The sequence below is a fragment of the Microcaecilia unicolor genome, chromosome 1, assembly GCF_901765095.1.
Source record: "Microcaecilia unicolor chromosome 1, aMicUni1.1, whole genome shotgun sequence".
NCBI classification, from domain to species: Eukaryota; Metazoa; Chordata; class Amphibia; order Gymnophiona; family Siphonopidae; genus Microcaecilia; species Microcaecilia unicolor.
This window is the reverse complement of record NC_044031.1, coordinates 763,735,236-763,751,893: the sequence shown is the minus strand read 5'-3', so window position 1 is coordinate 763,751,893 and position 16,658 is coordinate 763,735,236. Positions and strand designations below refer to the sequence as shown.

The following is a 16,658-nucleotide window of genomic DNA, read 5'->3' as shown; positions in this document are numbered from 1 at the left end:
TGATATTTGTGGTCACCAGTAATAATATGTGATTGTCTCTGGGAAGGTAGCAAATCCAAAATGTTGAGAATGGCTGATTTTTCATGTCAGGGGTCCATAAGCAGTATTAAAAAGTTACATGTTTAAACTTTAACATTTTTATTTTTTCATTTAAAAGGATGGCGTATGGTCACTTGTATTACAGATGGCTGTAAGAGAATTTGTTAAGACCGTTTTTGTTTCTGGAAACTTTTGTCACCTATTCCCAGAGATGGTCACATATGATTATAGAGATCATTTTAGAAGTATATACATATGTAAATAATGGTATTTACACGTGTAGATTTCAGAAAGTCATTTGTACATCCCCTTGATGTTGAGATTTTAAGAGGGTTTGGTTCGAATGTGTCAAAAGAATTTTGTATAGTTATCGTTTTACATTGAAAATACACATATATAAATATATACTCCAAAATCCCTGCTGGCTTTTAGCACCTGCTCCAAGGCTTGCATAGGTTTGCAACAAGTGCACATTTTGGCTAGGCTTTAAACAGAAGATTAAAGGGGGATGTGTTCTTAAACCCCTGTTTTTGATTTCTGGCTCTGATGTTTTTAATAAAAAAAAAAAGCTTTGGTGGCATGTTAATTGCTACTACTATTAAGTATAGGTTAAGTATAGGTTTGTAAAATCAACCAACTGTTTATTTGTGCTAATATTTATATATGAAAATTGTAAAATCACAATTTCCACATACTGTCGCAAACCCCCTGATTCTATATAGTGCGCCTAGAGATATGGGCTGAAATCCAAGCATATTCTATAACAATGCACGTAACTTAATTGACTTAAGCTAATCAGTGTTGATAGAATAATGAGCACTAATTGGCAACAGTACTCACTAAGCGCATTCTGTAATGCAATGCACCAAACTTCTAATGTGTGGTAATGGGCATTTCGTGGGCGATACAAAATTTACACGCGTAGTTATAGAATATGACCCAGTGCACCTACATCTACAAGCTGAGATTTACGCCACGTTTTCGTTGGTATAAATAGAGGCACGTAGTTTTAGTCACTGACATATCAACTAAGCATATTGTATATACCGCTCCTAAATCTAGGTGCTGCTTATAGAATACGCTTAGCATTGGTTTCTGTACTGATTTTTTTTTAGGTGCCATATGTAGAATCTCCCCCAAAGCGCTTATAAATGAAATGTGCCAAGCCATTCTGCCCTTTGTTTTTCTACATGCAGTTTTGAAAAATTACTATTCCCAGTGGACATGCCAGCAAATACATATGTATTCTGCCAACATCCTTCTACATATTTTACAAAAGGCTCCACATTTTACAGAGCCTCTTGTAAAATACCAGAAGAATTGTGAATATCCTGACCTGGATCTTCCGGGTCACCCCATGACATGCTATGTAAAATGGGGCTTCACATATTGTCTAGAAGATTTTAAAGTTCACATTCATGTCTTTAAAATTCACATTCATTTTTGTTTTCTTTTTTTCTATGATAAAAGCATTAAAAATACTTATTCTAAAACAATCCTTTATTCTCTCCAATCACCAGGCTGTCTTAGAAAGCATCTGGCCCTCTGGCAACAGAGGTGGCTATTTCTTATGGGCGAAGATCAGAAATGTTGTTCAGGGAGCAGCGCAGTTTAAAAGAGCTTTGAAAAAGTCCCAAGCAAGCCCATTACATGAAACCCATTCAGGTACTTCCATTTTCCTGTGCTGTAATTGTCATTGATAAATGATGTCATTCGACAGTGCCAACATGTTTATAGAAAAAAAAACCTCAGTGGTTCCTGGAAGCATGCATGTCTGTTCCATTAGCAGCATAGTATGGATGAGTGTGTCATTTTCTCTTCAGAACAGATTTTTTTTTTTGTCATTTACCTCTGTACTTTTAACTGCTGCATTGCTCTTGTAAGACTAGATTCTATAAATGGCACCAAAAAAAAGATGGTGCTGAAAAAAATAGAGCTTAACATTCTATAAACTGTGCTTAAAGTTAGGCGTGGTTTATAGAATAGTGCTTAACGTTTAGGTGTGACCATTTACACCAATGGAAACCTGATGTAAATCCCTGCGCATAAATTAGGCACAGATCCCCCAAGTTCTATAACAACGTGCATAAATTTTAGAAACAGCCCCAACCTGCCCATGCTCCTCCCATGGCTACACCCTTTTTCAGTTCATCTTTATTACTAAGAAAAGTAACTAACTGAGATGGCTCAAAAATCTGTAGTTACAATTATTATACTATATAGTAAATTTACAGGGAAATTTCAGAAGAAATCGGGCTACTAAAGAAGTACAAAGAGCCTTCAAGAGTGGGGTTCTCCTAACTATACTTCCATATCATCAAGCTGATCAATCCATAGACTGGTGGGTTGTGTCCATCTACCAGCAGGTGGAGATAGAGAGCAATCCTTTTGCCTCCCTATATGTGGTCATGTGCTGCCGGAAACTCCTCTGTATGTTCTCTATCTCAGCAGGTGGTGGTCACACACAGCAGCAGCTCTGGCTAGGCCTCCAAGCCTAATTTTTAGGTTTTGTTGAGTGCCTGGGGTTGAGGGCTCTTCTTGAGCAAGTGCAAACCTGGTGGCGCCAGGTCCCTCCTTTTCTCCCCCCTCCCGCTGGCTCCGTAAAAAAAAAAAAAAAAATTTTGAACGTCCTTAAAGGCGTTTATTTAGACGTTTATTTAAACGTTTATTGCAGCTACTCACTGGGACATCAGGTCGTTACAGCTCGGAGCGGAAAGCAGGTAATTTTTACCTTTTTATAGCGGGCAGGGGGTTCCCCGATTGATCTCCACGTGGCATATGGCGTCGGAGGGCGAGGGCGCAGAGTCGCTCCCCGGATCGCTTAGGCGCTTCTAGAGGGGATGCGGGGGTCTTAAAGTCTGATTCGCCCTTGTTGGGTGACAGTTTCGTGACCGATGAGTGTCCCGGTCCTTCCTCCGGCGTGGCGGTTTTTCCCGCCATAAACGCCCATCCCCCGCTGCTCGCCTCCGCCATCTTGGCCGGCCACGCGGCTCGGACGGCTTCTTCGTGGGCCACCCTTGAGGGAGACATTAATGCCATGGACGCCCTTAATTTGGGCGACGGCACCAAAGCGGCTAAAGTTAAGCGCCGTTTTTCCCGCGCGGCTCCTTCGCGGAGTGTCGCGCCGGACGCCATTTTGGATGCGCAGCATGTCTCTCCCCCGCTCTTGCGAGCGCCGGTTGAGGGTGCGTCTAGGGCTGTAGCCCAGGCTGCGGAAGTGCACAGTCTGGGGGGTTTCTCCCCTGAGTTTGTTTTGCTGCTGCATCAGGCCTTCCTTATGCAAAACGCTGCCCCTGCTCCCTCGTTTGGTAAAGAGGTTGAGGTCCCCGGAGGTAAACGCCCTCGAGTTGATTCCCAGGCCTTGGAGGACCTTGTCTCCTCCGATGTAGATGAGGGCAGCGTATCTGAGTTCTCCCAACGGTCCTTTGCGGATTCCTTGGAGGAGACGGATCCCCGCTCGGTTGGAGCGGATGACCCCTCTGCAGCGCGGCTTTTTAGCTCAGAGGATTTGCCCAACCTGTTGGTGCAGGCCATGGGCATTTTGAAGATTTCCTCTCCAGAGGACGTCTCTCCCTCAGCCCCTGTTGGCTCTGCCATTATGCTGGGGACGAAACGCCCGCCTAGAACCTTCCACGTGCATGATGCCATGCACACCTTAATTTCGGCTCAATGGGATGTCCCGGAAGCGAGCCTCAAAGTGGCTAGGGCTATGTCCCGCCTCTATCCTTTGCCTGAAAGTGAACGTGAGGCCTATCTGTGGCCTACCGTGGATTCTTTAATCACTGCGGTGACTAAGAAAACGGCTTTGCCGGTGGAAGGTGGCACGGCCCTAAAGGACGCCCAAGACAGAAGATTGGAGGCGGCCTTAAGGTCGTCCTTTGAGGCGACTGCTTTAAGTTTGCAGGCCTCGGTTTGCTGTTCCTATGTGGCCAGGGCGTGCCTGACTATGGTGCAGCGGGCTTCCCCCTCGGATCATTCCTTGAGGGTTGATTGGCCGGCCCTGGAATCGGGCTTAGCCTATTTGGCAGACTTGCTGTATGATGTCTTGAGAGCCTCAGCTAAAGGCATGGCTCAGACAGTCTCTGCGCGGCGGTGGCTTTGGCTGAAACATTGGTCTGCTGACCACGCCTCTAAATCCCGCCTGGCTAGATTGCCTTTTAAAGGCAAGCTGCTCTTTGGGGTCGAGCTGGACAAAATCGTGACCGATCTCGGCACGTCTAAGGGCAAGAAGTTACCAGAGGTCAGGGCTCGGGCTAGTACTCGTTCCGGTACCTCCAGAGGACGGTTTCAGGAAGCCCGTCTGTACCGCCCGGGCAGGTCGGGCTCCTCTGCCCCCTCTTCCTTCAAGAGGAATTTCTCCCCCAAGCAGCATTCCTTTCGCAGAGACCGCCGTCCCGGAGGTGCTCCCTCCGGTCCTCCCCCAGGGTCTCGTACCCAATGACGGGGCCTTGGTCCACGCCCCAGTGCAGATTGGAGGACGGCTGTCCTCGTTTCTGGGCGAGTGGACCACAATAACTTCAGACGCTTGGGTGCTGGAAGTCATCAGAGACGGCTACAAGCTAGAGTTCTGCCGACCCTTAAGAGACGGGTTTGTACTCTCTCCCTGCAAGTCTCCGGTCAAAGCTGTGGCAGTGCAGCAGACCTTGGACAACCTGATCCGCCTGGGTGCGGTCGTTCCGGTGCCAGAAAATCAGATTGGCAAGGGACGTTACTCCATTTACTTTGTGGTACCAAAGAAAGGAGGTTCTGTCCGGCCTATCCTCGACCTCAAAGGGGTCAATCGGGCCTTGAAAGTGTGGCACTTTCGCATGGAGACTCTCCGCTCTGTTATAGCGGCAGTGAAGGCAGGAGAGTTCTTGGCTTCCTTGGACATCAAGGAAGCGTACCTGCATATTCCCATCTGGCCTCCTCATCAACGCTTCCTGCGTTTTGCAGTCCTTGGACGACACTTCCAGTTCAGAGCCCTCCCTTTCGGGTTGGCTACTGCTCCGCGGACCTTTTCCAAAGTAATGGTGGTCATCGCGGCCTTCCTGCGAAAGGAAGGAGTACAAGTCCATCCTTATCTGGACGACTGGTTGATCCGAGCCCCCTCTTATGCAGAGTGCGGCAAAGCTGTGAACCGGGTGGTTGCTCTTTTGAGCTCCCTGGGGTGGATCATCAACTGGGAGAAGAGCCAGCTGCGCCCGACTCAGTCCCTGGAGTATCTGGGAGTTCGATTCGACACCCAAGTGGGCAGAGTGTTCCTGCCAGACAATCGGATTGTCAAACTTCAGGCTCAGGTGGACCAGTTCCGAGTAGCCTCTCCTCTTCGGGCTTGGGACTATGTGCAGCTGTTGGGCTCTATGACGGCCACGATGGAAGTAGTGCCCTGGGCCAGGGCTCATATGAGACCACTACAACACTCTCTGTTGCAGCGCTGGACTCCGATGTCGGAGGATTATGCTGTGCGCCTTCCCTTGGACCCAGCAGTGCGCAAGGCGCTGAGCTGGTGGCTGCAGACAGACAAGTTGTCTGCAGGAATGCCTCTGGTGACCCCGGAGTGGATTGTCGTCACGACGGATGCCTCTTTGACGGGCTGGGGAGCCCACTGCTTGGGAAGGACAGCGCAGGGGCTCTGGTCTCCTGCAGAGGCAAAGTGGTCTATCAACCTCCTGGAACTCAGAGCCATTCGGTTGGCGCTTTTGGAGTTCATCCCGGTACTGGCGTTGAAGCCAGTAAGGGTCCTGTCGGACAATGCCACTGCTGTGGCCTATGTCAACCGCCACGGAGGTACCAAGAGCGCCCCTCTAGCCAAGGAGGCCATGAATCTATGCCAGTGGGCGGAAGCGAACCTGGAACAGCTGTCAGCGGCCCACATTGCCGGAGTCATGAATGTCAAGGCGGACTTTCTCAGTCGCCATACCTTGGAGCCTGGAGAGTGGCAGCTATCTGCTGAGGCGTTCTTGGACATCACGAAGCGCTGGGGCCAGCCGAGCCTAGATCTGATGGCGTCATCGGCCAATTGCCAAGTGCCGCGCTTTTTCAGCAGAGGACGGGACCCTCGATCCCTGGGAGTAGATGCTCTTCTCCAACAGTGGCCGACACAAGAGCTTCTCTATGTGTTCCCGCCCTGGCCCATGTTGGGCAGGGTGCTAGACCGGGTGGCAAAGCATCCGGGCCGGATAATCCTGGTGGGTCCGGACTGGCCCAGACGTCCCTGGTATGCGGACTTGATCAGGCTCTCAGTCGACGATCCTCTGCGACTGCCTGTGGAGCAGGGCCTGTTGCATCAGGGTCCCGTGGTGATGGAGGATCCCTCCCCCTTTGGTCTTACGGCCTGGCTATTGAGCGGCAGCGTCTGAGAAAGAAGGGCTTCTCAGACAAGGTCATCGCCACTATGCTGAGAGCGAGGAAGCGCTCTACTTCTACTGCTTACGCCAGGGTTTGGCGTACCTTTGCAGCGTGATGTGAAGCAGGCTCACTTTCTCCCTTCACTGCTCCAATTTCTTCAGTGTTGGCGTTCCTGCAAGAAGGTCTGGAGAAAGGCCTGTCGCTCAGTTCCCTTAAAGTCCAGGTAGCGGCTCTGACTTGCTTCAGGGGCCGCCTGAAGGGTGTTTCCCTGGCTTCACAGCCAGATGTGGTGCGCTTTCTTAAGGGAGTTAATCACCTGCGCCCTCCTCTGCACTCTGTGGTGCCTGCATGGAATCTCAATCTGGTGCTAAGAGCATTGCAGAAGCCGCCTTTTGAACCCTTGTCGAGGGCATCTCTGAAAGACCTGACGTTGAAAGCAGTCTTTTTGGTGGCTATCACTTCAGCCAGAAGAGTTTCCGAGCTCCAGGCGCTCTCATGTCGAGAGCCTTTTCTGCAGTTCACTGAGGCAGGAGTGACTATTCGCACAGTGCCTTCCTTCCTGCCCAAGATTGTTTCTCGCTTCCATGTGAATCAGCAGCTCTGTCTCCCTTCCTTTCGTAGGGAGGACTACCCAGAGGAATACTCTGCTCTCAGAGGTCTGGATGTGAGACGAGTCATCATCAGATACTTGGCAGTGACCAATGATTTCCGGAAATCGGATCATCTGTTTGTCCTGTTTGCAGGTCCTCGTAGGGGTCTGCAGGCTGCTAAGCCTACAGTGGCAAGATGGGTCAAGGAAGCCATTGCAGCGGCTTATGTGGCCGCGGGGAAGGTGCCGCCTATCCAGCTGAAGGCTCACTCCACAAGAGCTCAGGCGGCCTCGATGGCGGAGGCCGGTTCCGTCTCCTTGGAAGAGATATGCAAGGCGGCAACTTGGGCTTCGGCCCATACATTCTCCAAGCATTACCGCTTGACTGTGGCTGCTCGGGCGGAGGCCCGGTTTGGAGCTTCAGTGTTGCGGTCAGGGATTTCTATGTCCCGCCCTGGGTGAGTACTGCTTCGGTACATCCCACCAGTCTATGGATTGATCAGCTTGATGATATGGAAGGTAAAATTATGTATCATACCTGATAATTTTCTTTCCATTAATCATAGCTGATCAATCCATAGCCCCTCCCAGATATCTGTACTGTTTATATTCTGGTTGCATTTCAGATTCAAGTTTAGTCTTCAGTTCCTGTTCAGGAAGACTTCGTGTTCAAGTTATTTTTTCACTTGGATTCTTCAAGAGTTGAGACGAGTTTGTGTTACAGTGAGCTGCTGCATTCCTCTCCCCTCCGTTTTACGGGGCTGGATTGAGATTTAAATTCTGCCGGCACTCCCTCCCGCTTCGTGCGGCTGTAGGGCAGCTTTGTACCCCTCCCGCTTCGGCGGTGTTAGGGTCAGTCAGCTCCTCCCGCGGTTGCGGTTGCAGGATAAGCCAGATCCCCCCGCATCGGCGGGTGTGGTGTCCCTCCCCCGCTCCACGGGGATGAGCTGGACGGATTCCCCTCCCCCACTTGTGTGGGGATGAGCTGGGTTAATTCCCCTCCCCCGTTTCGGCGGTGGTGAGCTGGGCAGAGTGTCCCTTTGTGGGTGTAATTCTCTAAGTGCTGAGTCCTGTGGATGGAGCTTTGATATCGACATACTGAGGAGTTTCCGGCAGCACATGACCACATATAGGGAGGCAAAAGGATTGCTCTCTCTCTCCACCTGCTGGTAGATGGACACAACCCACCAGTCTATGGATTGATCAGCTATGATTAATGGAAAGAAAATTATCAGGTATGATACATAATTTTACCTTTATTAATTGGACCTTACACTGTCCGTGTTTCGGTGAAACCACCTGCGTCAGGGGTCTAGGCAAACAAACATAAATAATAAGCAGCAATTTAAAGGAAAATTGTGGATTAAAACAATACTTAAATGTAAATAAGTATAAATCAGTGATGTCATAAAAAATATGCATTAATATTAGAAGAAGAGAATTTTCTGACGTCAACTGCACTGAAAAAACTGCCAAAAATATCAGCATTAACCACAGCTCCCACTGGTAATGCAAAAAACAGACAAACAACGGGACTGATATTAAACAACATAGACCCGTTAAGCACCATCCACAAACCCAAAAAAAGCAACAAACTTTAACTTATTTTTTTATTTATTTATTGCATTTGTATCCCACATTTTCCCACCTTTTTGCAGGCTCAATGTGGCTTACAGTGTATCGATCTTGATGGAAATAGATTAGAAAATAGACAATTACTGTTACATAAAGATCTTGAATAACATAGTAGAAAATTTAAACAAGCAAATATGAAAACAGTTCTGAATATGAGTAAGAGGAGATGTTACATTTACATTTGTTCATCTTTGTTGTATGCCTTATTAAAGAGGTAAGTCTTGAGAAATTTGCGAAAGTTAGTTAGTTCGTAAATCGTTTTTAAGTTACGCGGCAATGCGTTCCATAACTGTGCACTCAAGTAGGAAAAGTTTGACGCATGCGTTAGCTTGTACTTTAGACCTCAGCAACTGGGGAAGTGCAGATTAAGGAATGTGCGGGATGATCCTTTAGCATTCCTGGGTGGTAAGTCTATCAGGTCTGACATATAGGCTGGGGCATTTCCATGGATGATTTATGAACTAGGGAGCATATCTTGAATGTGATGTGTTCTTTGAGTGGGAGCCAGTGTAGCTTTGCTCGTAGGGGTTTAGCACTTTCAAATTTTGTTTTTCTGAAAATAAGTGTTAGCTGCTAGATGTCTTCAAAAAGTATTCCAAGCTTAGTCCCGCAGCTGTGTTTCGGCTGAATGAATGCTGGATAAGTGTTTCTATTGTGTCTCACAAAGCAAATGTTACAGGAATCACTTTCTTATCTCCTCCAAAAAGGTGCTCTTGTTAGAGGACGTTATGATAAAAAATATACACAAATGTTAAAAGAACATACAAACCAAAGAAAATGCTAAACGTAAATTATGCATAATAATTTAAAACAGTGCTAAATAGTCATATAAATCAGTGATGCAATAAAAAAAATATATACGTAAATATTAAATGAACATATAAGTCACTACTAAATGAGATCATTAAACTGAGGGATAAAAAAGCAAGTGGAAGCTGCATGTGGCTCATACCTAAAGGTGTAGTATCTGAATCCAGAATTATCAGTCATCCAGTGGAAAGATGCAATCTTATCTTGAGAAAGACAAATCTGCTTGAAACTGAAGCTTACTTCAAGAATGGTGGTACAAGTGTTAAAAGCTTGACAAACGAAGGAAGTAAAACCTGATGCTACATAAGCAAAAGTGTGGCAGTGAAAATGCAAAATATTGCAGGAACAAAAATATGATAATGTGAATAAAGTGGAAGGGCGGTGAGAGTACTTAATGCTGCAAAAACTTGGACCGATGTTCAAAGGCAAACATGGGCACTAGAGGCCACTAGCGCTGGACTAGCACCCGCATTTGCCTGAGCCCTAGGATCACAGTTGGCAAGCGCATGTAACAACGAGCTCGCCAGCTCTGAGCACAGGTAGCATGCAAATGCATGCTAAACAGGGGAATTAATATTCCTCCCCAATGTTCAGAGAGCAGTGCGCCAAACAAGGGTACTGCTTCTGTGGAAACCTCTATGCCAGCTCAGAGCTAGCGTTAGGGTTTGCCAGGGCATTGGGGAGGAATGAGGAGACCCTGTTCAGCATGCTTTGGCATGATTGCAGGCCTCCTACCCCCCCCCCCCCCAAAACACAATGGCCTAGAGGTCCGATAGACCTCCAGACCCCCCCCCTTACCTCCCCCTTAACAATAAAATAAAAAATCTGGTGGTCCAGCGGGACCCCTATAAGCCCCCCACCCCCCATACCTTGAAACAGGAAGAAGGAGTAGCGTGCCCTCCCTCCTATCTCCTGCAAGTGCCACCTCAAATATAGGGCCACCGAAAGGGAAGAGGCAAGATTCTCCCAGTCCCGGCCAGGGGCGTATCTGAGGTTCGGCGGTAGGGGGGGCAGGGGCTAGAGTGAGGGGGCACATCATAGCCCCCCTGGCCGCCGCCCCCTCTACCGCCATCAACCCTCCCCTACCGCTGTCACCTACCCCCAACGAGGTCCGGTGCCTTTAAAAATGTTACTTCAGCTGGCGGGGGACCCCCAACCCCCCGCCAGCCCAGCCGAGGTCTTGTTTTAAGTTCTTCTTCCATCCTCGTGCTATTGAAAACTGCCTGCCTGTATCCCTTCCAGTTTCTGACTGAGTCTGACGTTGCAGCACGTTGACGTCCTGCACGTACAACGTGCTGCGACGTCAGACTCAGTCCGAAACTGGAAGGGATGCAGGCAGGCAGTTTTCAATAGCACGAGGATGGAAGAAGAACTTAAAACAAGACCTCGGCTGGGCTGGTGGGGGTTGGGGGTCCCCCGCCAGCTACTACTACTACTACTATTTAGCATTTCTATAGCGCTACAAGGCATACGCAGCGCTGCACAAACATAGAAGAAAGACAGTCCCAGCTCAAAGAACTTACAATCTGAAGTAACATTTTTAAAGGCACCGGACCGGAGGAAGCGGACCTCGGCGGGGATAAGTGACGGCGGTAGGCGGGGGAGGGTTGACGGCGGTAGGGGGGTTTATGGCGAAATCTGCGGGGGCCCAGGCCCCTGTGGACCCATGCAGATACGCCCCTGGTCACGGCCTCCAAGGGGGGCCCAGCACTGAGGTCTGCTCCTGACGGGACCTGGGTGATAAGGAGCAGGAGAGAGAAAACTCCGGCACTGGGACCCCATAGAGGTTGGGGAGGAGCAGACACAGGGCTTTGGGGCCTCTAGTTTGGCTGGCAGAGGTCCCCAAGCCCCGCCAACAGAAGCCTTCCTCCAGCACTGTTCTCAGCTGCATTGTCTGCCCTGTGGCTGCTTTTTCCCTCATGTCACATGTGTGAGGGGAAAAGCAGCCGCAGGGTAGGCAATGCAGTGGAGAACAGAGCTGGAGGAAGGCTTCGGCTGGCGGGGCAGGGAGGTGGGGCAAAATGTGCCCCCCACACTTTTGGCTCTGGCTCCCTCATTTTTGTAGCCTGGCTACATGGCAGTCTGGCGGGGGGGCCCGCGGTGGTGGCCTGGGCCTGGCTCAGTCTCTCGGCGACCCTGTCAAAATGGCAGCGCCCTGCCTTCATCCTGGGATGCACTGAGGGGGCTTCTCTACTGTATAAGGGAGAAACTCATAAGTGTTTGAGACTTGTGCAGATGAGGATACAGCCTGCGGGGATGGACAGGGACAGATCCCATTGGGATGGGATATGGACAGACTTTGTCCCTGTGCCATTCTCTATTGACAGGTTTAGCAGAAGAAGGGGGAATACTTGGATGTATGTTCAGGGGAAGGATACAGCAACAGAGGAGAATGGTAGGTACTCTTATAGGGGAAGGGATAGCAATGTGCTGTGGGAAGGAAGTGGCTGTATGAGAGAAGGGCTTTGTCCTGTGAGCGGAGGTTACGGGCGGGAACATAGGGGGAGATGAGGGTGGAGAGGTAGTGAGGAGCCGCAGACTGAGTGCATTTGTAGGTAAGGAGGAGGAGCTTGAATTGTACGCGATATCTGATCGGAAGCCAATGAAGTGATTTGAGGAGAGGGGTGATATGAGTATATCGGTTTTGGCGGAATATAAGACGTGCAGCAGCATTCTGAACTGATTGAAGGGGGGATAGATGGCTGAGTGGGAGGCCGGTGAGGATTAAGTTGCAGTAATCAAGGCGAGAGGTAATGAGAGCGTGGACGAGAGTTCTAGTGGTTTGCTCAGAGAGGAAAGGGCGAATTTTGCTGATGTTGAGGTGGAGATAGAGAGCAATCCTTTTGCCTCCCTATATGTGGTCATGTGCTGCCGGAAACTCCTCAGTATGTTCTCTATCTCAGCAGGTGGTGGTCACACACAGCAGCAGCTCTGGCTAGGTCTCCAAGCCTAATTTTTAGGTTTTGTTGAGTACCTGGGGTTGAGGGCTCTTCTTGAGCAAGTGCAAACCTGGTGGCGCCAGGTCCCTCCTTTTCTCCCCCCTCCCGCTGGCTCCGTTAAAAAAAACAAAAAACATTTTGGACGTCTTTAAGGGCATTTATTTCAACGTTTATTGCAACGTTTATTGCAGCTGCTCACTGGGACACCAGTTCATTACAGCTCGGAGCGAGAAGCAGGTAATTTTACCTTTTTATAGCGGGCAGGGTGTTCCCCGTTCGGTCTCCACGTGGCTTATGGCGTCGGAGGGCGAGGGCGCGAGGATTCGCTCTCCGGACCGCGTGGGTGCGTCTAGCGGGGATGTGGGGATTTCAAAACCTGAATCGCCTTTGTTTAGCATCAGTTTGGAGGCCGGTCAGTGTCCCGGTTCTTCCTCCGGTGCGGCGGTTTTTTCCGCCATAAGCACCCATCCCCCGCTGCTCGCCCACTCCATGTTGGCCGGCCACTCTGCTCGGACGGCTTCTTCTTGGGCCGCCCTCGAGCTGGGAGACGTTAATACTATGGTCGCCCTTGATTCGGGCGACGGTAAGAAAGCGGCCAAAGTTAAGCGCCGTTCTTCCCGCGCGGCTCCTTATTGGAGTTTCGCGCCGGACGCCATTTTGGATGCGCAGCACGTTTCTCCCCCGCTCTTGAGAGCGCCGGTTGAGGGTGCGGCTAGGGTCGTGGCCCAAGCTGCAGAAGTGCACTGTTCGGAGGGGTTTCTCCCCTGAGTTCATTTTGCTGCTGCATCAGGCTTTTCTTATGCAAAACGCTGCCCCTGCCCCCCTGTCTGATAAAGGGGTTGAGGCCTCCGGAAACAAACGCCCTCGGGTGGATTTCCAGGCCCTAGAGGACTCTGTCTCCTCTGATGTAGATGAGGGCAGCGTATCTGAGTTCTCCCTTTGGGGATTCCTTGGAGGAGACGGATTCCCGCTCGGATGGAGCGGATGACCCCTCTGCAGCGCGGATCTTTCGCTCAGAGGATTTGCCCAACCTGTTAGTGCAGGCCATGAGCATTTTGAAGATTTCCTCTCCAGAGGACGTCTCTCCCTCAGCCTCTGTTGGCTCCGCCATTATGCTGGGGATGAAGCGCCCGCCTAGAACCTTCCACGTGCACCTTGATTTCGGCTCAATGGGATGTCCCAGAAGCGAGCCTCAAAGTGGCTAGGGCTATGTCCCGCCTCTATCCTCTGCCTGAAGGTGAACGGGAGGCCTTTCTTTGGCCTACCGTGGATTCTTTAATCACTGCGGTGACTAAGAAAACGGCGTTGCCAGTGGAAGGTGGCACGGCCCTAAAGGACGCCCAAGACAGAAGATTGGAGGCGGCCTTAAGGTCGTCCTTCGAGGCGGCTGCTTTAAGTTTGCAGGCCTCAGTTTGCGGCTCCTATGTGGCCAGGGCGTGCCTGACGATTGTGCAGCAGGCTTCCCCCTCGGATCCTTCCTTGAGGGCTGATTGGCCGGCCCTGGAATCGGGCTTGGCTTATTTGGCAGACTTGCTGTATGATGTCTTGAGAGCCTCAGCTAAAGGTATGGCTCAGACAGTCTCTGCGCGGCGGTGGCTTTGGCTGAAGCATTGGTCTGCGGACCACGCCTCTAAGTCTCGCCTGGCTAAGTTGCCTTTTAAAGGCAAGCTGCTTTTTGGGGTCGAGCTAGACAAAATTGTGACCGATCTCGGCACGTCTAAGGGCAAGAGGTTACCAGAGGTCAGGGCTCGGGCCAGTGCTCGCCCCGGTAACTCCAAAGGATGGTTTCAGGAAGCCCGTCGGTATCGCCCGGGCAAGTCGGGCTCCTCTGCCCCCTCTTCCTTCAAGAGGAACTTCTCCCCCAAGCAGCATTTCTTTCGCAGAGACCGCCATCCCGGAGGTGCTTCCTCCGGTCCTCCCCCAGGGTCTCGTACCCAATGACGGGGCCCTGGTCCATGGCCCAGTGCAGATTGGAGGACGCCTGTCCTCGTTTCTGGGCGAGTGGACCAGGGTAACTTCAGACGCTTGGGTGCTGGAAGTCACCAGAGACGGCTACAAGCTAGAGTTCTGCCGACCCTTAAGAGACGGGTTTGTACACTCTCCCTGCAAGTCTCCGGTTAAAGCTGTGGCAGTGCAGCAGACTTTGGACAATCTGATCCGCCTGGGTGTGGTCATTCCGGTGCCAGAAGATCAGCTTGGCAAGGGGCGTTACTCCATTTACTTTGTGGTACCAAAGAAAGGAGGTTCTGTATGGCCTATCCTCGACCTCAAGGGGGTCAATCGGGCCTTGAAAGTTCGGCACTTCCAAATGGAGACTCTCCGCTCTGTTATAGCGGCAGTGAAGGCAGGGGAGTTCCTGGCATCCTTGGACATCAAGGAAGCTTACCTGCATATTCCCATCTGGCCTCCTCATCAACGCTTTCTGCGTTTTGCAGTCCTGGGCCGACACTTCCAGTTCAGAGCCCTCCCGTTCGGGTTGGCTACTGCTCCGCGGACCTTCTCCAAAGTAATGGTGGTCATCGCGGCCTTCCTGCAAAAGGAAGGAGTACAAGTCCATCCTTATCTGGACGACTGGTTGATCCGAGCCCCCTCTTATGCAGAGTGCGGCAGAGCTGTAGACCGGGTGATTGCTCTTCTGAGCTCCCTGGGGTGGATCATCAACTGGGAGAAAAGCCAGCTGCGCCCGACTCAGTCCCTGGAATATCTGAGAGTTCGTTTCGACACCCAAGTGGGCAGAGTGTTCCTGCCGGACAATCGAATTGTCAAGCTTCAGGCTCAGTTGGACCAGTTCCTAGTAGCCTCTCCTCTTCGGGCTTGGGACTATGTGCAGCTGTTGGGCTCTATGACGGCCACGATGGAAGTAGTGCCCTGGGCCAGGGCTCATATGAGACCACTACAACTCTCTCTGCTGCAGCGCTGGACTCCAGTGTCAGAGGATTACGCTGTGCGCCTTCCCTTGGACCTAGCGGTGCGCAAGGCACTGAGCTGGTGGCTGAGGACAGACAAGTTGTCCGCAGGGATGCCTCTTTTGACCCCGGAGTGGGTTGTCGTCACGACGGACGCCTCTTTGACGGGCTGGGGAGCCCATTGCTTGGGAAGGACAGCGCAGGGGCTCGGGTCTCCTGCAGAGGCAAAGTGGGCTATCAACCTCCTGGAACTCAGAGCCATTCGGTTGGCCCTTTTGGAGTTTCTCCCGGTACTGGCGTTGAAGCCAGTACGGGTCCTGTCGGACAATGCCACGGCTGTGGCCTATGTCAATCGCCAGGGAGGTACCAAGAGCGCCCCTGTAGCCAAGGAGGCCATGAATCTATGCCAGTGGGCGGAAGCGAACCTGGAACAGCTGTCGGCGGCCCACATTGCTGGAGTCATGAATGTCAAGGTGGACTTTCTCAGTCGCCATACCTTGGATCCCGGAGAGTGGCAGCTATCGACTCAGGCGTTCTTGGACATCACGAAGCGCTGGGGCCAGCCGAGCCTAGACCTGATGGCGTCATCGGCCAATTGCCAAGTGCCACGCTTTTTCAGCAGAGGACGGGACCCTCGATCTCTGGGAGTAGATGCTCTTCTCCAACAGTGGCCGACACAGGAGCTTCTCTATGTGTTCCCGCCCTGGCCCATGATGGGCAGGGTACTAGACCGGGTGGCAAAGCATCCGGGCCGGGTAATCCTGGTGGGTCCGGACTGGCCCAGACGTCCCTGGTATGCGGACTTGATCAGGCTCTCAGTGGACGGACCTCTGCGACTGCCAGCGGAGCAGGGCCTGTTGCATCAGGGTCCCGTGGTGATGGAGAATCCCTCCCCCTTTGGTCTTACGGCCTGGCTATTGAGCGGCAGCGTCTGAGGAAGAAAGGCTTCTCAGACAAGGTCATCGCCACTATGCTGAGAGCGAGGAAGCGCTCTACTTCTACTGCTTACGCCAGGGTTTGGCGTACCTTTGCATCGTGGTGTGAGGCAGGCTCCCTTTCTCCCTTCACTGCTCCAATTTCTTCAGTGTTGGCGTTCCTGCAAGAAGGTCTGGAGAAAGGCCTGTCGCTCAGTTCCCTTAAAGTCCAGGTAGCGGCTCTGGCTTGCTTCAGGGGCCGCCTGAAGGGTGCTTCCCTGGCTTCGCAGCCAGATGTGGTGCGCTTTCTCAAGGGAGTTAATCACCTGCGCCCTCCTCTGCACTCAGTGTTACCTGTGTGGAATCTCAATCTAGTACTAAGAGCCTTGCAGAAGCCGCCTTTTGAACCCTTGTCAAGGGCATCTCTGAAAGACCTGACGTTGAAAGCAGTCTTTTTTTGGTGGCTATCACTTCAGCCAGAAGGGTTTCCGAGCTC

The 16,658-nt window shown here is 51.2% G+C and overlaps 1 protein-coding gene across 1 annotated transcript in view; it reads left to right on the top strand.

Annotated features, from left to right (window-relative positions):
• The window catches only part of DENND4A (DENN domain containing 4A), a 576,041-nt gene that overhangs the window by 330,174 nt on the left and 229,209 nt on the right, over nucleotides 1–16,658 (top strand). The window contains 1 exon segment of the mRNA XM_030189785.1: nucleotides 1,560–1,704. Within this exon segment, the coding sequence (XP_030045645.1) occupies nucleotides 1,560–1,704 (145 nt within the window).